Here is a 22,311-nt window from a genome sequence, read left to right as displayed (position 1 = left end):
CATAACACTTCATAAAATCTCATGAGAGATTCAGGTACCTGAATATATGAATGAAGAGATCTCTATGTTATGTCTTTATGAAAAATAAGGAGGTTGGAACCGATATAAAATATTTGTCGACGACATCTATCATAGGCTAAGATAGATGAGGATCTTAAGTCTATCGAATATAGACACAAAATATTGGCCAAATGGAAGAGCCACAATTCAAGTATAATTTGGTTTCATATGAAAGACATGTAGTTTTGAACATGTAGTTCAAATACTTGAAAGTATAAAGCCAATGATATGTGCAATCAGTTTTCGATATCTTATTTGTCTAGCATGACATGAAACCTTGATATGCATCTAATTAAAGTCTATTATATGACTTATATGGCTTAACTTATGAGACCCTTGAAAGATTTAAATTGCTTGAAGCATATACAATTCTTGATCTTGAAGTACCACATCCTCATTGCAATTTGTGCATATATGTATCTTGCTATAACTATAAGCATGATAATGTGATAGCGAGAATACCTCCATAGAGATATTGAAGAGCCATTCTACAATATTTATGAAGACATTATATCTCTATCAAGAATGAAGATTTCAAGGTGCAATATATTCATTCAAGTTAATATGGCTGATTTGTTCATCAAATCTCTACCAAAGATCTTTTGAAGATGGTGCACAAGATTGGAATGCAAATGCTCAAGGATGTGAATTGATGCTCTCATCAGGGGGAGTTAATACGCGTTGTACTCTTTTTCCCTTTCAAGGTTTTGTCCCACTGGGTTTTCCTTGCAAGGTTTTTAACGAGGCAACCAAAAGGCGTATTATTAGATATGTGTACTCTTTTTCCTTTTCTAGATTTTTTTCCCATTGGGTTTTATTTTAGTTAAGGTTTTAACGAGGCACATTATCTGTTGAATAGACATTCAAGGGGGAGTGTTATAAATAGAATTTTATTTATGGTGAATGTCTATATTTAGAGAGATTCTAGGGTTTATTACTTGGTGGCTAAGTCACCCTCTCCCCATAAATAGAGGATTCTATTCTATTGTAATTCATCCCAAAATTCAATAAGAATTTCCCCTCTCTCTTTCTCTGCAATATTGTTCTTCTTCTTTTATTATTTTATAACACCATTAAATTTCCCACACATGAGAGGCGTCATGGGCCGGAAAATCCACATTGGCGCCAACTTTATAACTCTAAACCACGTAGGAGACGGTTAAGTTTTTCACATAAATAAGGAAAACTGTCGCACAAACCTCGCCCTTTCAAACTCTTATTCCAACTTCTCAAACTACACATCCCTCAATATCAACATCCAAAAACCCTAGTTCTTGATTCTTCACAACATGAGTACTCTCCCTATCAAGGAAGAAATCGTCGACCCAACAGACAACTTAGATATTCCAACAAACAGTACTACTGCTATGATGATTCCTGTAACCAGTGAAACCAACGGTTTTTTTGGTTCTTGTTTTGATGATAATAGTGATGATGATATGGAAGGAATTAGTCCATTGAAAAAGATGAGAGCAGAAGCTGCTTTGCCAGTAGGGTTTCTTGATCCTCTTCCTCCAGAAGAGCGTGCGGCATGGCAACAGTCTCGTATTAATGCTGGCATGGCTAGTAGTATTGGTTTTATTGCTCCTTTGCGGTCGGTTCGTCCAAAAGCTGAGTATCATGACGTGCCTTTTTCGCGCAATGGTCAGCTGGTAGTAGTGGCTGGAGAAAAGCAGGTTGTTGCTCCTGCTAATATTCCAAGTTGTAAGCAGTTCTGGAAAGCTGGAGATTATGAAGGCATTGATGGTGGTTTTTCTGCTGGTCATTCAGGTAATGTTTAACTAGTTCTTAGACCGATTGACTATTATACTAAGCACTCCTTTCCTGTAAAAAGAATGACGGGGTTTTAAAAAAGCCTGGTATGGAGCGCTTCACCCTTTAATGGGCCAGCGCGAATCCGGATTAGTCGGGGCGCTAAAGCAGGAACCACAAAAAAAAAAAAAAAGAATGATGGGGTTGGACGAAGAATGCATCAAAAAATTTCTCTTGAATTGTGAAATTATTGTCTTATAAAAAGTAACTAGAAATAACAAATTGTTATAGTACGTATTATAAAAGTAGTACTACAAAACACAATATAGGTTTATGGTTAAATTTTTTTCAAGAAAGGTCTATTCGTTTTTGGACAGAGAGAGTATTTGGTATACGGATATTTTACTATTGAATCAACTTGTCAAACCATGTTAGAATGTAGAGGATGAAAAAAGTAGCATTATGGTGGCTAAAAGCAGTGGCTTTGATAGAAATTAAGCATTAATGATTTATTGATATAGGAGCATTTAATTTCAGTTCAGAGCTCCCAGAACTGTTACTCCTGGTTCTCAGCTGTAGTCATCAAATTGAAAACTGATAGATGCTTAATAAAGACGTTATATTTGTAAGTTAATTTGGAACTTTTTATTGAAAAGAAACTCTTGCAAGAAGTAACAACATATCATAATATAAGCTTTTCCTAGTTTCCTTCTACCTATGTGGCAGGTTTGAATTTTATAGTAAAGGAAATAGTTTTTGGACATTGCCACATATTTTAATCTAATTGATGTACTAGTTGATTAGTTTTTGAAGTCATCGTGCAATGTAGCGACACGAATGACTTATATTTGGGATGGAATGCAGTTAATTATGCAGAGTGTGGTAGATTAGTTCACAAATTATTAGCATATTCCTGCGTCCTGCTGCTGCTTGTTGTGTTAAAAAGCAAATTAATGGAGAACTAATATCCCAATAGCTCATTTAGGAGCACATCACGCATAACAAAGCTTCTTTTTTCATTATGTAACTTACTCTCAAAATCAAAACAAAAGAATTTGAGCATCTAACTCATACCTTAAGACGATGAGTGGAGTGGTATAAGATTATTATATGCTCCTCTGAAGACCTGTTACAATACCAATGTGAAACATATAGCATCCAATCGAAAACCTTAAAGTAATGAATAGAGTAGCCATGGCCATTATAAACCCAATATTTTTGCATAACCAGTGTAGGATAAATATATTCTGGTACCCACTCGCATGTGTGGACACATCGTGGTTCTTAAGCCTCGACTAGCTAATAATGTGCTTGAAACAAGGTTGAAGGCTCGATGGGCTAAATTGAGTTAAAGAGAGCCTAGAGAATCTTGATGGCCTGATGGTCAGTTGAGGGAGGGAAACCTAGAGCGACAGAACATGTCGTGAGAAAACTGTTAAAGCTGGGTTTACTGAGCTGTCTCTATTTCCATGAGAAAGAATTTTAGCATCCAACTCAAAAGCGTTAAGACAATAGGTGAAGTAACACATGACGTTTAGTATGTCCAAATTTGGGATAAGTAATTCCACATTCTCTAACGCCAGACTTAGGTTCAAATGTTGTCACTCTCTAACAATTGATATGGTATTGTTATTTTGATTTCATTCGTGCAGTTGGCATGGATCATGTGAGGGTTCACCCAAAATTCTTGCATTCAAATGCCACCAGTCATAAATGGGCTTTGGGAGGTAAAATCTGATGCAAAGCTTGATCTTTGATTTATCTTCATATTCCTCAACTCCATTTCTCCCATATATTAGTGGAAGATTTCACTTTGTTGATGTTTACATGATCTTGTTCTTGCACCAGCTTTTGCTGAGCTTCTGGACAATGCTATGGACGAGGTACACATGCTATAGTTTCCTGTTCCTTTATTGCCTTCTATGTTCTCCCTACTCAAAATATTATCCTTTCAGGTTTGCAATGGAGCTACCTATGTCAGCGTAGATGTGCTTGACAACAAGAAAGAGAAGGGCAAAATGTTATTAGTTGAAGGTATATTCATCCACTCTCCTTGTATATTCTTTGGTCATTTTTTCTTTATTTGAGTAGATGGTTCTCTGGATTCTTAAAAGTTTTTCGAGAGAATCCCCTTTATTGTTCTAGAGACCATAGTTGTGGATCCAATATTTGATCAATATGTCATGAAATCTCTTGCTTGCTCTAAAGTTGGTAGGGAGCTCTTTCTTGAGCTTATTCTTTTTCAAATGGCACTGCAGATAATGGTGGTGGAATGACTCCTGATAAAATGCGTCAGTGCATGTCTCTTGGATATTCTGCAAAAAGCAAATTGGCAAATACCATTGGCCAATGTGAGTTTTTCTATCTGTTGCAACACCTAAACCATCTTTGTTATGCTATTCGGGTGTGACTAAAACTTGTTCTTGGAGTTCAACTGTTTTTCAGTATGCAACATTGCCTTATTATTTTGTAATGTTTTGCAAGATGGAAATGGTTTCAAAACCAGTAGTATGAGACTAGGGGCAGATGTGATTGTATTCTCGCGTTGTCAGGGAAGGGATGGAACAAGGTACTTTATGGTGCTAGTACCTGTTGCTTGCTAGTTTCTCATACAGTCGTCTTCCTAGATATTATGATTGCAATTTTTGAAGTAATATGTTCTTTTTGTTTTCTGTAGCACAACACAAAGTGTTGGAATGTTGTCATATACATTTTTAAGGAGCACAGGAAAAGAAGATATTGTTGTTCCAATGGTATGACTACCTGGATACTGCAATGAGCACATTCCTGTTGTTTTGTTTGATAACTAGAACATATTAGCACTATATTTGCTTGATTCTTCAAATTTTCTTACTTTCTGTTTGAAAATTAGAGCTTTCAATAAAGATAGTTATTATAGCCGGTTTTGTATTTCGTAAACAATCATTTAGTTGTAGGAATACAAATTATTGAATATGCTTGTTGTACTTTGCAATGTGAAGATTGATTTTGTGAAGAGAGGAGAAACTTGGGAAATGTTGACTCGATCTTCAGTTGATGACTGGAAAAGAAATTCAGAAACGATAGTACAATGGTCTCCTTATCAAAGTGAAGAGGATCTCTTCCAGCAGGTATTCAGAAAATATTTTTTGTTAACTGTGAACCATCTTTTTTCCTGATGCATGTTTCTGCTTTTAAGGTTGCTACTATTGTTTCTGTTCATTAGTTCTGCTCCTAATGTTATTGTTCTTCATTGTTGTAGTTTGAATTATTGAATGATCAAGGCACGCGAATTATCATATACAATCTTTGGGAGGATGAAGAAGGAGCAACAGAACTTGACTTTGACACCGATCCACAAGTATTCTGCTTTTCTTGAATTGCATATCCCAAACCCCTATCTTTGGTTTCTTAGATGGATTATGCTTTGATCTTCTTCAGGACATTCAAATCAGGGGTGTTAGTCGAGATGAAAAGAAGATTGAGATGGCAAAACAATATCCTAACTCCAGGCATTTTCTAACTTATCAGCATTCTTTAAGGGTAAATATACTTTTTCGGAATTCTTCAAAGATTGAAGCTTTATTGATTGGAATTTCTTCGTATAGTTGAATTCCTTGAATGATTTCTAGTTATGGATTCCATTCTACTAAAGTTTTATTTGAAGATCTACTTCACGTACATTCTATTGGGTACTTTAACAAGGTTCAGGAAAAAGTATAAGGGTTATTGCATTGCATATTAGTCTTTTGGAATTGACTTATGTCTTGATCTTTTGTTCTCAGAGTTATGCTTCAATTTTGTATCTGAGGCTTTCTCCTGGATTTCGAATAATTTTGCGGGGAAAAGATGTTGAACATCATAATTTGGTAAATGACATGATGTTATCTGAGGAAATCACCTACAGACCGCAACCCGTTGGTGATGAAACATCCAAGGATCCAAATGTAACCATTTTTTCCCTCTAAAGTTTCAAGCTTGATTTGCTATTTTAGAAGTATTTTTGCCACTTTTGACTTTTCTAACAATTATAAATTATCTCATAATAGGCGGTAGCTGTGGTAAGCATTGGTTTTGTGAAAGATGCAGAACATCACATTGATATTCAAGGTTTCAATGTTTATCACAAGAACCGGCTAATTAAGGTATAACTTTTTCTTTCTCAAGGCCAGGGCATCATAATTGGATTTTAATACTGGTGTAGGCGAAATTACAATACACATGTCGAATTAGTCCTTTGTAAATCTTACTGATGCATTTCTTCTTTGTCAGCCTTTCTGGAGAGTGTGGAATGCTGCTGGAAGTGATGGCCGTGGCGCGATAGGTATTATTTTCATGAGGAATCAGTGATTTAGTGACATGATGTCTTATTTTGGACTTTTGATTGATATTCTTTTCCTCATAGTGTTAAACTTCTACAAATCACTTTTCTGGTTTCCTTATTTCGTAACAGGTGTCTTAGAAGCTAATTTTGTCGAACCAGCTCATGATAAACAGGGTTTTGAGCGCACAATTGTCCTAGCTAGACTTGAGGCTCGTTTACAAGCGATGCAGAAGAAGTATTGGTATGTTCCATTGAGTTTCCTCAACAATTATAAGTTTTGCTTTCTTAACGAAGTTTTATTAAGTTTATTTCTTTTATAGGTCTTCAAACTGCCATTTAATTGGTTATGCTAAGCGTCGCAATGTAAAGAACAGTGTCTCTCCTGAGAAAGAAACAAATGCTACTGCTAACAGCAAGTCCTGTTCCCGGTTTTCCTCCAACGGCCACACATTCTGTAACGATAAATCTAAATTGAAATCCACTGGAGGAGAACACGACAAGGGACCAGTTCATTCTTCAATTCAAGCAAGAAATCAGCCTATAACTCAGCAAGCGCAAACTGGTCAAACTCCAGGAATTTCAGTTGTGAAGGTAAATAAATATAGACAAGCTATTGCCATTCTCTTCTTGTTTACAAAAAAATTCTCTGTCATTCTTTTCATAAGCCTAGCCAGTGTTGTTTGTCGAAAAATTGCCTTTATTTACAACTAGTTAGTTATCTAGCATTTATTTTCTATTCCATGTTCAACTCCCAACTCTTTTTTCTTATTCATATGCTATCGGCTGCTGCAAGATCTTGCTATTTTATTTGGTTCGTTTGATGAATTACTTTGTAATGGCTGATCAATCGACCAGTACTATTACTGGAAAATCATTAGGATTTCCATGTTATTAAATTTCTTTCATTTCCCATTTTCATTGAAAACAGATGGAAGATACTGTGTCCAACTTGAGAGAAGAGAATCAGAGTACTAAGAATAGGTCAGTAGATTATCAATATTGATACTCTTTGCTTAAAAAATTTATGGAAAATAGTTGTGTGGATCATCTGTTTTGTTCCTGCAGTTTACAACAAGTATTGCGCGATTTGCAGTATGAAAGAGACAGGAATAAGACTCTGGAAGGCAAAGTAAGTGATAATTGTGATCCAAATAGTAGATGTGTTGGTCCCTTGTATTACACTTAAGTCTTAAATTGTCTAATCACATATAATATCAGATTAAGGCAGCAGAAAAGAGGATATCAGACCTGGACAACAATCATGACAATTTAGCTCTCATGCTTATAGAAGAAAGAAGACATTGGCAACAACAAGAAGAGAGTTTAAGGAGCAGATTAATGGTAAAATTGATATGTTTTTGTTTTCCTTTTAACTTTTAATTTCAACTACTATTTTTAATTTGCCCTTTAATTTTTCTGGTTAGGATGCTTCTGTAACCATAGATGAGCTGCTCAAGAAAGTGAAGGTGCTAGAAAGTAGGATAACCTTTAGTTGCAAAACCGAACGTTAACACGAAATGCACAGCTCAACAACAACTCTTCAATCCAATGCTAACATGTATATTAGATTTATTTTTCCTATGGTTGTAATTGCTTGTATAAAAAACAAGTTCGCTCTTCTGCACAGGAATTCAGCTCTCATATGCCAAGAGTGGATAAAGAGGAAACGACTTAATTATAAGTTAGCAAAGTATAATAGTTTCGAGTTTTCTCTTTATTGTAATTCAACTTGTGACATACCTTTTCCCAGTAATTTTTCATTAGTTTATTTGTCTCGTTGTGAAGATACTATTCGATGCTAAATTATGTTAAGCACTACAAAGAAATTCCATTTGCTAGAACAACCCTCCTTTGTGCTCTAGTAGTAAAAAAGAATTTACTGAAATTGATGCTCACATGATTTTGTGCATTGCAAGTAAGTATTTAGCTCCCGGTTCGACATAGATTTTGGCTACTTTTTTTTTTGAAAATATTTTATGTTCATGAAATTTGATCAGTAAAATGCTTGTTTAGACACAACTTCAACTTCCAAAAATTATTTTTCCACACTACTTCAAAAACTCTTTTTTTATGTTTCAACCAAATCTTTGTTCAAACGCTAGCTTAATCTGCTGGTGTGAAGGCACTATGCTGTAGTGCCAGTACACTATGTTACTTCCATACTGAAGGAAAAGGAGACAACAAATGCTCTTCACAAAAAAGAGAAGAAGAAAAAAAGGACAAACAAAGAGTGACATATCCTTACATTTAGAAACAATTAAATTTAAAAAATTTATTTTATTTTGAATGAGATGATTTATAAGCATTCAAATGTATTTGTATTAACAATATTTTAGTGATTCCTAATACATGTTATTACGGATATATTCAGTATATTTTATTGGTTGTATTCATTGTATTTCTATTTCTATTCAGTGTATTTCATTGTATTTTCACTGTATTTTAAAATTAAATATATTCACTATTTATATTCTATTATATTTCAATATTTGTATTTAGTGTATTCAACATTTATATGTTGTATTCATGCATAATGTATGTACAATATGCATGAATACATGTGTATTGAGCTGTATTAAAAAAATGCAGACCTTCGAAATACATAAATACAGGCAAAAAAATATATTTATACGAAAATACAATGTGTTTGAGTGAATTTGTACAGAATACAATGCATTTGTATCATTGTATGTGACTAAAAAAGCATAGAAGAGAAGAAAGTTTGTCGGAGATGGCATTTTCCGGCCAAGAAGAGAAGAACGTTCGTCGGATTCGTACAAAATACAGTATCTGTCGTTCATGTTACAGTATCCGTGCTCTACTCGAATTATTCCGACATCATTTTTGCTTCCCGTGCAGTTGACGTAGCCTCAGAGTGATGAGCCTCTCCTTGATATGGAGAAATCTGATTTTGAAGAAAAGGTCCGTCTTTCTCCTCTTTCTCCCAACTATTTAGAAGTATTTTTAATTACAGTAACCCTAGAGGATTCGGCAAGAGAATTCACGATTAGAAGCAGGTATTTAGCTCGAAAAGAGAGAGAAGGAAAAGAGAGAGAGAAAGAAGAAAAATTCTGAGAGAAAATCGTGTGTTAATTGAAAGAAAGAGAGAGGAAAAACATAAATAGCGTATTTCATGCCTCAATGGTAGTATATACCATAAATACCTATTTTACTATAAAATATAAAAGGTAGCTATAAAAAATAATATTTTAAAATGATTTTAATTTATAAAAAATAGGGTGTATACCTTTGGTACAAGAGGTAAAATTTCCTATATATTGTTATAAAATATAATTATTGTGGATGTCCATAATCACCGAATGAGCAATACCCACTACTCTTCTCCATTATCTCCATAACTCCCTCTACTCTAATACTTATAAAGTTATGGTTGTAACTCCCATATCTCACCCATGATCTTCTACCATGATCTCAAATGCTTAATGGCATATTTATGGAATTCTTTTGGTATACTTCTATGTGACTTGTGATATGCGTTGTAAATACAAACTCATTCTTGAAAGTGAATGTGAAAATATATATGTGATTCAAATTATGCATAAGAATGTGCTTATGCAAGATTGGATGAATACCACAACTCACCTCTAAGGGAGGTTTGAGAGAAATAAAGATAATGAATATTACAATATGGTTACATGAATATGTCATTGGTCGCGTACATGTGGTACTTTGTCGTCCTTATAAAGGGTTATTAAAGGCAAAATTAAAGTAAGAAATGATTTTTTTTATGATGATTTTGACCATGACAATTATTATGATATGATTTTCTCCATGAAGGAGACATTCACCATATGGATGGTGTGATAAAAGATCTTGTAGTACAAAATTAATTAAGAGCTCCGGAAGAGCTAATTTGTTAGTACCCGGATGAATGAAATTGTTTATGACATTGATATTGTAGTAAGTCTCAAACGAAACTTTTGAGTTTCAAATGTATAAGCCCAAGTGATATGCATATTGAGACTATAAGTGAAAGGAAGATTGAATATCTTCATATTACTACAATCATACTGGGTAAATCTAAAAGGTTACCCGACTTTTCTTCTATTTGTACTACACAAGCATGATGAGAGAATCGCATGCCATAGTAAATTAGATGTTTACTGAAATAAATATCACTTGGCATGACCGGTTGGCCATCCCGGTTCAATTATGATGTGAAAATTGATTGAGAATTCACATTGGCATATATTGAAGAAATATAAGATTCTTCAAGAATTCTCTTGTGCTGCTTATTCTCATGATATACCAGCTAAGGTTGGGATTGAATTCCTTAATTTCTGGAACGAATAAAAGGTTATATATATATATGGGCCCAGTCACCTGCCATGTGGACCGTTTACTATTATATGATTTTAATAGATGCATCTATTGTATGGTCACATGTGCGTTGGTTATCAACTTGCAATTTGGCTTTTGCAAGGTTGCTTGCTCAAATTATTATAGCACAATTACAGAATGTATTGATTATAATGCTGGTTTAAATCCAAGCTGTTTTAGTAGAAATTGTATGCCTCTAATTATAGCTAAACCATTGGTTATGAGAACAAACCTCTAAATAGAAATTTTGTATGAAGTGTATTATGTAATATACAACAGCACTTGTACGCATCTAGCCAACAAGTTATGATACATTCTCTCCATCACAATTGGTTCAGGCCAGGAACCAAATATTTTCATCTAGAAATATGGATGTACTATATGATTTAATTGTGCCACCACAATGCACAAAGATTGGTCCCCAAAGAAGGTTGGGGATATGTGTTGGTGATCCCAACATTAGGGAGAGAAAATGAGCAGCTGAAAAAAGTAATACATAGAATGAATTATTATGAGTACACTTAGATCCTCGTACAAGAAAATATGAACTTGAAGTTCAAGTGATAATTCATTTGCAAAATATTGTCGTGCGCATTTGCTGACCCAAAACTAAATGTCATATTTCAGCTACTAATGCTCCAAATAGAATAAAGTCCATGATGGACATAGTCTATGGAACGCATGAAACGTAATAGACTAATCGATTCCAAAGATAAAACTTCTTGAAGAAGGAGAGGAGCAAATGTTCAAGATGGTCATAATAAGGAGGCAAGTGCTTTATAAGAGCACCATGACATAATACTTCATAAGACTCATGAGAGAGGCTCAGGTACCTGAAAATAATGAGAAAAAGAGATCTCAATAAGTTATGTCTTTATTGGGTAACGATGGAACCGATATAAAATGATCGTCAACGATATTGTTAATATAATGTAGCGCTCAATATTATTAATATTGACGAGGATCTTGAGCTCAAATCTGTTATGGAATTTGGACAGATAAATGATTGGCCAAATGAAATATACGCAATGAAAATTGACTTCACATGAAAAATATGAAATTGGACGGATAGTCCATTGTGCAAAAAGTGAAATTAAAAATCAAGTCGATAGACATAAAGACGACTTGTGGCACAAGTTTTTTATTAATATCCTGGTATTAGTTATATGGAGACATGTTCTCCTATGGTGAATGAGTCATTTCAGATTTTGGTCTGACAATACATTTGGTATGTATATAATGAAAATCCTTGAAGGACTTAAATTGTTCTGAAGCATATTAAGGTTCCCAAGAAATTTATTAAATAAAGTTTCGGCAAATCCTTATGTTGATTAGAGCGATTATGGCGTACATGATTTGTTTTTGTGTCTAGTGCAATTGGTGCACTAATATATCTGGCTAGAACCATGAGTATAACAATATGCTAGCGAGATATAGTTTTATTCATGTGGAGATATTGGAATACAATTAGTGTTATATTTCAAAAGGAATACTTGATGTAGATTTATTTATTCTAACAAATATTGCCAAGATTTTGTTGGTTATGCAAATGCAGGCATTTTCCTGAAGTTCGTTCTTCAAACAATCTATTTGCATGTGAGAGTACCACCATAATATCATTTTACAAGGCAGTTAAGTGTTGATACTTATTCAAGTCATGCCAAGATAAGCAACTGATAAAGCAAGGAACTCAACACACAACAGACGTGTGACTTTTCTTTGAAGAGAAGATTCCAATAATACCGAAGATAATGTTGTTTGCTTATCTCAGTTGGAAGAAGGATATATTGAAGGCAACAAAATAAAGCACATTTCACCAAAGTTCTTTTCAGACATGATCTTCGACAGATTGGTGATATGGACGTTCAACAAATTATTTGATTGATAATTTGGTGGATTTGTTCAATGAATCATTACCAACCCCAGCATTTGAGAAGCTGGTATACGGGATTGGAATGCGTCATTTCCGAAAAGTAATGTGATATTTTCATCAGGGGGAGTAAGATACGCGCTGCACTCTTTTTTTCTTAGCTGAGGCTTTGTCCCACTGAGTTTTTCTAGCAAGGTTTTTAACAAGGCAGCAGACAATGCGCATTACAAGATATGTGTACTCTTTTTCCTTCACTAAGATTTTTTTCCCACGGGGTTTTTTTTAAGTAAGGTTTTAACGAGGCATATTATTATGGACATCCAAGGAGGAGTGTTATAAAATATAATTATAGTGGATGTCCATAACCACCAAATGAGTAATACCCACTACTCTTCTCCATTATCTCCATAACTCCCACTACTCTAATACTTATGGAGTTATGGTTGTAACTCCCATACCTCCCCCATGATCTTCCAGCATAATCTCAAATGCTTAATTGCATATTTATGGAATTCTTTTGGTATACCTCTATGTAGTACTATAAATAGAGGATGAGAAGTCATTTTGTAATACACTTGAATATATGGAAGAAATAAGAATTCTTTCTCTCTACATTGTTGTCTATTTCTTTGTTTTATATTATTACTTTGAGCTAAACTTTGTAACATATAGTTTTCTTTTGTCATTGATTGTTTAGAATATATGCATGGCGGATTAAGAGTACCATAAGTGCTAGGTTCATATGACGTTTTCGACACTGAATATAAATATATATATATATATATATATATATATATATATATATATATATATATATATATATATATATATATATATATATTCCGACAAGGCATTAATGCTTCCACTCTACTCTACTAGCTAGTATAAGGTATAGAGGCGCACTTGCATTTATGCAGCTACTCCTATTTAATGCATATTGTTCTTCTTTATGGCATTAGGCAAATTAATATGTTGATTTGATGATTCTTAATTTTATCTCTACAGAAAGAAAAAATGGTTGGTCGTGAAATAATTAATGTATGATGGCATTAGGCCAACCAGATTGCCATGATACTATTAGGTATATTATCATATTCTTCCTTCGGTCCATAATAAGTGACAAATTTACTTTTTTATTTTAGTCCAAAATAAATGTCTATTTATATAATAAAAAAAAATTCAAATTGATTTTACAAATTACCCTTATGTACATATCCCTAAAAAGTTTTTTTTTACTCCTCACATTAAATATATAATTAAGGGTAATTAGTCATACTACGTATTTTGTATAGAATTTAATATTTTCTTAATAGGCGTGCCCAAAGTAAATGATTTACGTGGACCGGAGGGAGTATATATTTCTAACTTTATTTGCCTAACCTAGCTACTAAGTACTAGCAATACAAGCTCATTAAATAAATGAAATATAGAAATGGAGGAATTCCTTGCTCTTGCCAAGCTTCTTTTAGTACTCCGTCCGTTTGCGGTTTATAAAGACTTTCGGCGCATACAAGAATGTCTTTAAAAAAATAAATGCAGTCACTAGGTATTCCGCGTTCATGCAAGGTTCGGGGGAAGGCCACAACCAAAGAAGTGTAATATAAACCGCCTACCCTAATACAAGCATTAGTGGCTGCTTCCACGACTCGAACCCGTGACCTATATATCAGCACGGAGATAAGTTTATGGTTGTTTCTAGGCTCCCTTCCAAGAATGTCTTAAAACTCATTATCGTAAACTTGTTATCACATTTTCTATGAACTTAAATATGTGTTATTAAGGTAAATAGAAAGTTAATTAAAAGTTAAAGACTTTCCAAATATATAAATATGTTATTTTCTTAAAATGAAAAGAGAATATAAATATTATGAGATGGAAAAAGAAATGAAATTGGAATTAAAGCCAGAGAGCCCCAGCTTCTCTGAGAAGTGGGACAAGAGAGCCATTAATATGAGAGGCCATAACTCTATCCATCGCTCCAATTAGTTTTCCACCTACGAAAACAACAGGAAGTCAGGAACTGCGGGTGAGTTGCCTAGAAGCTTTGAGAGAGCTCTCTCCATCTCTTTCCCTTTAGGTTCTTGGTCCAGCTCGTATACCGTTGGGCTCACTCCCAAATCACAAAACAGCCTTTTTATTGCATGGCACATGCAACATGAGCTCGAGCTGAATATCACCACTGCACTTCCTGAAGCCAGCCTCACCACCCTTTCCAACGAGTCCGAAGACGATCGTCACTTTCCCTTTGTCTTGTGTCGATTTCCCCACGATGACTCTGATTCTTGGTACTGCATTCTGGAAGTATTGATCAATAAAATGGACAAAGTAAAAAGAAGAGATTTTACTGCAGACAGTGTGCGAGAAATGTGAGTTTTTTGTGTGGAAAGAAGAGTAGAAATTCAAGGGTGTATATAGTATGTGGGCAATGGGGGATATTGCTGTCGCGAAAGGGTGCGTGGCAGATATCGAACATAGGTATAGCAACTGAAATAAATTTTGCCATCAATAGCCAATAGCCACTTTTAAAGAGACGAATCAAAGAAAAGCAATCAATGGAACTTATGGAAGAGGCAAAGATGTCAGCGGATGACGGCTGTACTGGTGTTTATGTCTGCAATATAGATATATACTCTGAGAGATTACGTCAATAGCCAAGTAAAACAAAAGACTTTAGTATAAGATCAAGTGATATCTTAAAGGCTCGTTTGATATGAGGACTAAAGAATAATTAATTTTAAAATTAAATTTGAGATCAGTATATTTTATATTTGATTGAGATAAAATTGTTATATAATTAATACCGAGATTATTTATTCCAAAATATAATTGTAGTATTTTTTTTATCCCTATGAAATGGTGAAATAACAATCCATGATAACTAATTCTGAGATAATTAATACTGTGATAACTTATTTTCCAACCAAATGACCCCTAAGTAATCGTCGAAAATATTGGCTATTTCCACAAGGAGTGTAAAATTCTTTTATATTTGTTGGGTGTGTATGAACAAAGTCCCACGTGAAAAGTAGAATAGAAAATAAGCTATTTATAAGGAGTTTGATACTCTTAGTAGTGTGAGGCTTTTTGAAAAAATTGTGCGGACTTGGCCCAAAGCGAACAATATCATATCATGTTGAGAGTAGCTTTGGGTCTTTTTAGCCCAACAACTGGTATCATTGCTAATGGTTTAGCGGGACGAGTATGGTGATGACGGAGTAATTGCATAGGGCCCGACTTAGTGCATTTGCCCGCCAATGGGCCGGTTTATTACCTTTACCTATAGCTTTAAAGATGCATATACTACCTTTCCTTTGGGCTTCGGTGATCGTAAATATTCAAATCATGTGGGATCCACACAGTTAATCTTCAAATTAGCCCATAAATGGCGATGGATCATGTGGAGCTTAGTTCAAGGGGAAGATTGTTGGGTGTGTATGAACAAAGTCATATGTGGAAAGTAGAGAAGAAAAATAAGCTATTTATAAGGAGTTTGATACTCTTAAGTCTTAACGATGTGAAGCCTTTTGAAAAAAAAATGTGAATTTGGTCCAAAACGAACATTATCACACCATGTTAAGACTATCTTTGAGCTATTTTAGCCCAACAATATTATGATTATCATGAATTACTTATTATTTTCTTAGGCTATTATACCAAATTTAATATGACGAATTATGTGTAATTATAAATTAATTTAACTTAATTTGTAAAAAAAAAAAAGAAAGAAGAAGTGTACAATGTCAGTTTACAGAACATAAATTCATTCGTGAGACATGAATATTACTATAGGCTATTTAAGGGGTTATTTGATTGAGAAACAAGTTATCTCGTGATTAATTATTCCGGGATTAGTTATCTCATCCTCCCATAGGAATAAAAAAACACAATAACTCCGAGATAACTAATCCTAATTAATTATACCACGATGTTATCCCAATTAAACATGAGATAAATTCATTTCGTATTTAATACCTAAAATTAATTATTCCTTATCTTTCGTATCAAACGAGCCCTAAACTATGTCCTATGGTATTCCTATTGAATTGGATTCTATTAGTCGATAGTAAATGGCTGCTCACATCCTTCTTGTCGAGCAAACCATTAAATTTACTTCAGCCAAGTGGACACTGAGTAGTTAATTTGATGACTGCGATTGATGCTGTCGCATTTACTACTTTATTAATTTAGCCTCTTTGATTCATCATTGTGTAATGCAAAGTCCGACAGTATAGCTGGTCTGATAATCAACGGTCCTTAGATTTGTTAGTTAATGTTGCTTAGCATACAAGTGCTGCCTTATATGAATCATCAAGATTTGTATTAGGACGGATATATAATCTCTCCGATCTTAACCATAGATCTCAAATTCAGAATGAAAAAATATTACTTCCTATGTTCCAGATTATGTGAACCTATTTCCTTTTTGGTCCGTTCCAAAAAGAATGATCCCTTTCTAAATTTGAAAACTGTATAGGTCAGAATTCGACCCCACGATAATTAACGAGGCTAATCCCGTTTTAAGTTAATTCGTGATTAATTAATGGCACGACCACTCAGAATTGACGATGTTCAACCCGCATCTGGTTCGATCGACAAGGTCATGGCCTATCCGCCACCATAAAGGCGAGATCCCAACGTGGTCACGGCCACTTATCGCCAGATCACGAAGCTCACAGCTATAAATACTAAGAGTGGAAGTCCTAGAAAGGGGGCTGCTTCTTCATCACTATGGAGGAGAGAGAGAGAGAAGAGAAAAACACACCCATCTTACGGGAAGTGAAAACACCATTGTAAGGCTCTGAACCTCTTCATGGAGAGGCAGACCAAACCAATATTATCAATAAAGGCTTTCAATGTTTCTCCCCCTAACCTTGAGTACTTATTTTCATGTTCTTTGCTTGGTCCAATGGATTATTACAATTTGATATGATTTTCCCGTGATTTATTTATATTGTTTTATACTCAAAAGATATGTGATAACTTTTGAGCAAACAATTTGGCGCCGTCTGTGGGGATTTCCTAGCAAAATCACGTAGTTCTTCCCTGGACCAAAAGGAAAGAAGCGCCAAACTCGAAGGGGAACTCGAACATCTCAAATCAAGATCTAAGTCCTCTCTCTCTCTCTCCAATCTGAGATAGTGCAAACAAGAAGAAGGGGCCCCCTCCCTTCCTAAGGGAAAGTCTCTATAAGGCACACGAGCTCCGGTCAGAAACCGGCACGGAGATATCTAGAGCCGAGAGTCGCCTCAGGACAGCCTATATACCCTGGTTGAGGAGACAACGGATAAGCCGCTCAAGGTCTCGAATCCAAAACGAGTTTCAGCACTCAATACCCACGATATAGGACTCAGGCTACGTGACTTCACCAAAAGTTCAACTACAGTTGAACCAAGACAGGCTATGCGCCTTCACCAACAAGTTCAACTACGGTTGAACCGGGACTCGGGCTATGCGCCTTCGCCAAAAAGTTCAACTACAGTTGAACCAAGACAGGCTATGCGCCTTCACCAATAAGCTCAACTACGGTTAAACCGGGACTCAGGCTACGTGCCTTCACCAAAAAGTTCAACTACGGTTGAACCAAGACAGGCTATGCGCCTTCGCCAAAAAGTTCAACTACAGTTGAACCAAGACAGGCTATGCGCCTTCACCAACAAGTTCAACTACGGTTGAACCGAGACAGGCTATGCGCCTTCGCCAAAAAATTCAACTACAGTTGAACCAAGACAGGCTATGCGCCTTCACCAACAAGTTCAACTACGGTTGAACCGAGACTCAGGCTATGCGCCTTCGCCAAAAAGTTCAACTACGGTTGAACCAAGACAGGCTATGCGCCTTCGCCAAAAAGTTCAACTACAGTTTGAACCAAGACAGGCTATGCGCCTTCACCAACAAGTTCAACTACAATTGAACTGGGACTCAGGCCATGTGCCTTCGCCAGTAAAATTCAACTACAGTTGAACCAAGACAGGCTATGCGCCTTCGCCAAAAAAGTTCAACTACAGTTGAACCAGGACTCAGGCTACGTGCCTTCACCAAAAAGTTCAACAGCGGTTGAACCGGGACTCAAGCTATGTGCCTTCGCCACCAAATTTAACAAAGTCCAACCACGGTTGAACCAAGACTCGGACTATGTGCCTTCGCCATTAAATCCAACGAGCTCGACCTCGCTCGAACTGCAAAGATGGACGCCTTCGTCCTCAACTTTAGCAAAGTTCAACCACAGTTGAACCGAGACTCAGGCCAAACGCCTTCATCTGTGAAAGCAAAGCCCGACCTCCAACAAATCGGAGCGCAGGATAGGCACCCTCGCCATTCAAGTAAGTTCTCCCAACTCGAATTAAGATTCGGGCCACGTAAAGTTCGGCCCCGGTCAAACTACAAGGCCGCGTTTTCTACCATCACGACCGGTAGTTCGACCGCGTCCGAACTGGGACTAAGGCTAAGCGCCGCTATCGCCAAATAACGGCTAAGACTCGCCCGCACCGAGTTGAAAAAGCAAGGCCATCAACTATATTATGGCTAAGGCCATCGCCGCCAACGGTCGACCTAGATTCGACTACGGTGAGTAAACGACCCGACGACGGTCGAAGTTGCCTTTATGGCTAAGGCCGTCGATTCTATCACGACTAAAGTCGTCGATTTAAATTCGACTAGGGCCGCCAACGTGAACGGTCAACAAAAAGCGCAACAAAAACTCTAAAGAACGAAAGAAAAACAGTGACACAAAACAAGCACAAGGCAGACAATGGAAAAGAAAATTTGTATATTTACAAAGTCAATTGCGGTTCATCCCCGCTTACACCCGGCCAAGGCCGATCAATACAAGAAATAAAAAAAATAAAAATAAAAAAACAAGAAACACCTAAACGCCAAACGGCGAACAAGACAAGAAAAAATGCATAAACATCTTTTTACTCGGTGCCGTCTGTGCCACCGTCTGCACCAGCGTCAGCCTCTGGCGTCGCCGCGTCAAAACCACAGTCGGCACGTGCCTCACGAGCCTTCTGACGTGCCCCCTCGAAAGCAGCTTTGGTCACGACGCCAACCTCCCACAAACTCTTATATACATCACGTTGGGCCTCGACAAAGACCCAAAGTTCTCCAGCATGGCTGGAAGAAGCGGCTTGATCCCGTAGCCGCTGATTCTCTTCTTCTAAGGCTGTGATCCGGTCCGCCATGACCTGGGCGTCCTGCTCAAAGACACCAATCCGCTCCTCGAGGCTCGCTTCTCTAAAGGCCGCAGCATCCCTTTCCAGTGCCCGTTGGGATTCGTGCACGCGGATAGCCTCCTCCAACGCCCCGGCCCTCGATGAAGCATCCCTCACTTGAAGCTTCAATGCCGCGACCTCACCCTCCAACGCGGTCACTTTCCCGCTCCATGCCGCAGCGGCCTCCGCCGCCTTGGCTTTGCCCCGGCGCTCGCACTCAGCTGCGACCCTCTTTACCGCCTCAAGCTCCTCATCCTTTCGGCGGAGCTGCTCCTCGAGAGCACTCGTCCTACCAAGTATTTGCTGCATCTGAAGCTCCCGCCTCGCCAGCTCTTCGACCAAGGCCCGGCTGCGAGGATCATTCCTCAAGCGCACGCGCAACTCTCAGCACTGATCTCGATAGCGGCGATACTTCTCCAGCGCCCGCAAAATATCCCCGAGCGGACCTTGGCTCGACGGATGCTCTCCACCTCCAACAGATAAGACTGCAAAGCAAAGACAACGATTAGAATAAAAGAATAAACTTAAGGCAAAGAAGAAGCGAACCGACGTAATAGTACATACCCTCAAGCCCATCACGACTACTTCATTCATCAGTCCGACATCCGTAACGCCCCTCAACGACGCATTCTCGGCCTCCGAGCATAGCAGCTCGAACTGCGGCACCAAGCTTTCCCCTTGGAGCAATAAGTTCAATTCCGTGGGAACCTCGATGAAGCAAGATCGCCCCCTGCGCACCGCTGAATTGGTGGAACCTTCCTGGAACATACGGACGTCGTCGGGATCCAAGTCGGATTCAGACTCATCCTCACCCCCTACAGCATCCGCCGCAGCCGCCGAAGGAGCGCTTTCCTCACCCACATTAGCAGCCGCTGAGGAACTACCTCCCGTCTCAGCAAGTGGAACCCCCGATTGAGTCGCCGAAGCGACGGTATCATTACGACCTGAGCCAACCAGGGCAACACCCAGTGTTTGTCCGCCCTCAAGGGCAGGCGCCGCAGCCGCATTCCTCTCCACGTCCGCCGGGGGGGGGGGGGGAGTCCAAATTAATTACCACAGGAGGAGCCGGCGCGAACGCGACCCTACGCCTTATCAACGGCCTCTCCTCCTCCCCATCTGATGACGATTCCGCTCTAGGGCGCACGACCCCCGATGGCCCCTCATCCCGAAGCGCGGCCCGTACCGGAGAAGGAACCGCTGAAGATTCAACTGATGCCGCCCTCGGTATTGAGCGCGACACAGGTGCCACAGTAAGACGAGCGACTGCACCCGGCCGACAAAAAGCCAATTGAGGGGCCCTGACGCGGCGTGCCCTCCCTGATCACAGGAAAACAAAGTTGATGAATAAAGTTGAAACAAAGCGGCACAGAAGAAGAAATAAATTTCTTACCTGCCACGGGCCTACGGCCATGCCTCTCCCACAAAGACGCCATGTGCGTATCCCCACCGTATGGGGGAGTACGGCCTCGACCCACTCACATATCTAAGACAATGGGGCCGGCGGCGACCTGTCGGCTACAAAAAACGACACGAGTTAACGCTCATGATCACAAATCATAAAGAGGGGAAGAAAAGGGAATTCAACCACTAAAGAACTTACGTGCATGGTTCCAAGCCTCTCGGAACCCAGTAGCATCCGCCACCAGATGCTTGGTCCTGATGTAAAAGAAGTGCTCGAAAGGGCGAGGGTCGACCTCGTCATCCAATCTCACGACCAGGCCCCTCGACCCACGAGGGCACGCCTGAATCATGGTGCCACGGACTCTCTGGGGAGTGCAGAGACTCAGCACATGCTGCAGCGTGACCTCCCTACGGGCCAATTCTGCGTACTTGATGAACATTGCCAACAATTTGTAGAGGGAAGGAGTGAGCTGACCCGGGCACACCCCGTAATAACGGCAGAAATCCACCACCAGCATTGGGAGCGGAATCTTGAACCCCAACCTGAAAGGATAGGCGTAAAAAACGTAGTATCCCCTGCGGTTGGTGTGGACCCTCTCCTCCGCTTCTAGCAAGAATGATGTCTGCATGGGTGGGAATGACCCCCTGTTCCCGTAATCGGGCCATCCCAATCTCCCCAATCAACGGGGCTTCATCCACCGGCTCCACTCCACCGTCGATAGTGAAATCAATCTCCGGACCTCCGGGCCGAGGAACTACCTCGTCAACCGACGGAACTTCTCCGGTCTCTATCTGTTCTGCACCTCCCATTGCCGGAGGTGGCCCTTCAACTACCGGAATGTCTATCGGAAGAGCATCGTGGGAAGAACTGCCTGTCATTGTTGATCTACTAAAGACAAAGGTTATCACAATCAAAGGAAAGAAAGGAGAAGATGAATTTGCGGAATGAAAAAGTTTCCTCAGAATCTCTCTCAGATGAACAATGAAGATATGAGAAATGAATGCCTCAACCCACCTTTATAGGCAACATAAATGGCTTTCGCGAAACCCAATAGTCATCATTAACTGCACGACCAATCGTAAAACGGTTCGGTTCTTCCGAAGCAAGCGTCATTATGACAAGCTCCGCAAAGCGACTTCTCAGCCATCCGCCAACGTACCGCCGTCAGAATAATCGCTACGGCCTGCGAACATTGAAAGAATGTGCCGTACGCCTTCAAAATTCTGGACGTGACCAAATACGTACACGGCGCATACTCATTCCCTGCAGCCATCTTCAATATATGAAAGGCTACGGCCATCTCCAACGTGTAAACGGCTAAGGCCGCCGCCGAGCACGTATCAAGCGTGCCCTCATACTCCTCGGCCGCACA

General features: G+C 38.5%; 2 protein-coding genes across 2 annotated transcripts; one reads left to right on the top strand and one right to left on the bottom strand.

Annotated features, from left to right (window-relative positions):
- The first annotated feature begins 1,505 nt into the window (after nucleotides 1–1,505).
- LOC109241380 (protein MICRORCHIDIA 7-like) lies at nucleotides 1,506–7,818 on the top strand. Its single transcript, XM_019408116.1, has 19 exons — nucleotides 1,506–1,821; nucleotides 3,465–3,539; nucleotides 3,661–3,695; nucleotides 3,768–3,846; nucleotides 4,071–4,163; nucleotides 4,297–4,381; nucleotides 4,490–4,565; nucleotides 4,794–4,922; nucleotides 5,054–5,152; nucleotides 5,233–5,334; nucleotides 5,577–5,738; nucleotides 5,841–5,936; nucleotides 6,064–6,115; nucleotides 6,245–6,356; nucleotides 6,436–6,706; nucleotides 7,044–7,096; nucleotides 7,181–7,244; nucleotides 7,334–7,456; nucleotides 7,540–7,818. Exons 1-19 carry the CDS (start codon nucleotides 1,527–1,529, stop codon nucleotides 7,624–7,626), a joined length of 2,088 nt encoding a protein of 695 aa, XP_019263661.1. The 5' UTR covers nucleotides 1,506–1,526; the 3' UTR covers nucleotides 7,627–7,818.
- A 6,404-nt stretch (nucleotides 7,819–14,222) lies between these two features.
- Nucleotides 14,223–20,970, bottom strand: LOC109241377 (glutaredoxin-C1-like). The gene is given in 4 exon segments (XM_019408115.1): nucleotides 14,223–14,342; nucleotides 14,345–14,562; nucleotides 20,350–20,481; nucleotides 20,943–20,970. Coding segments are annotated over 4 exon segments (498 nt in total).
- Between the last annotated feature and the right edge of the window lie 1,341 nt (nucleotides 20,971–22,311).

Source organism: Nicotiana attenuata, unplaced genomic scaffold (assembly GCF_001879085.1).
Source record: "Nicotiana attenuata strain UT unplaced genomic scaffold, NIATTr2, whole genome shotgun sequence".
In the NCBI taxonomy this organism is placed as follows: domain Eukaryota; kingdom Viridiplantae; phylum Streptophyta; class Magnoliopsida; order Solanales; family Solanaceae; genus Nicotiana; species Nicotiana attenuata.
Note: the sequence above shows the minus strand (reverse complement) of the source record. Positions and strands in the feature narration are given on the sequence as shown.

Coding starts and splice junctions, on each gene's coding strand:
- LOC109241380 (XM_019408116.1), top strand. CDS start 1,527: ATGAGAGCAGAAGCTGCTTTGCCAGTAGGGTTTCTTGATCCTCTTCCT. Junction 4,923..5,053: donor AAGAGGATCTCTTCCAGCAG/GTATTCAGAAAA, acceptor TCATTGTTGTAG/TTTGAATTATTGAATGATCA. Junction 5,335..5,576: donor CTTATCAGCATTCTTTAAGG/GTAAATATACTT, acceptor TTTTGTTCTCAG/AGTTATGCTTCAATTTTGTA.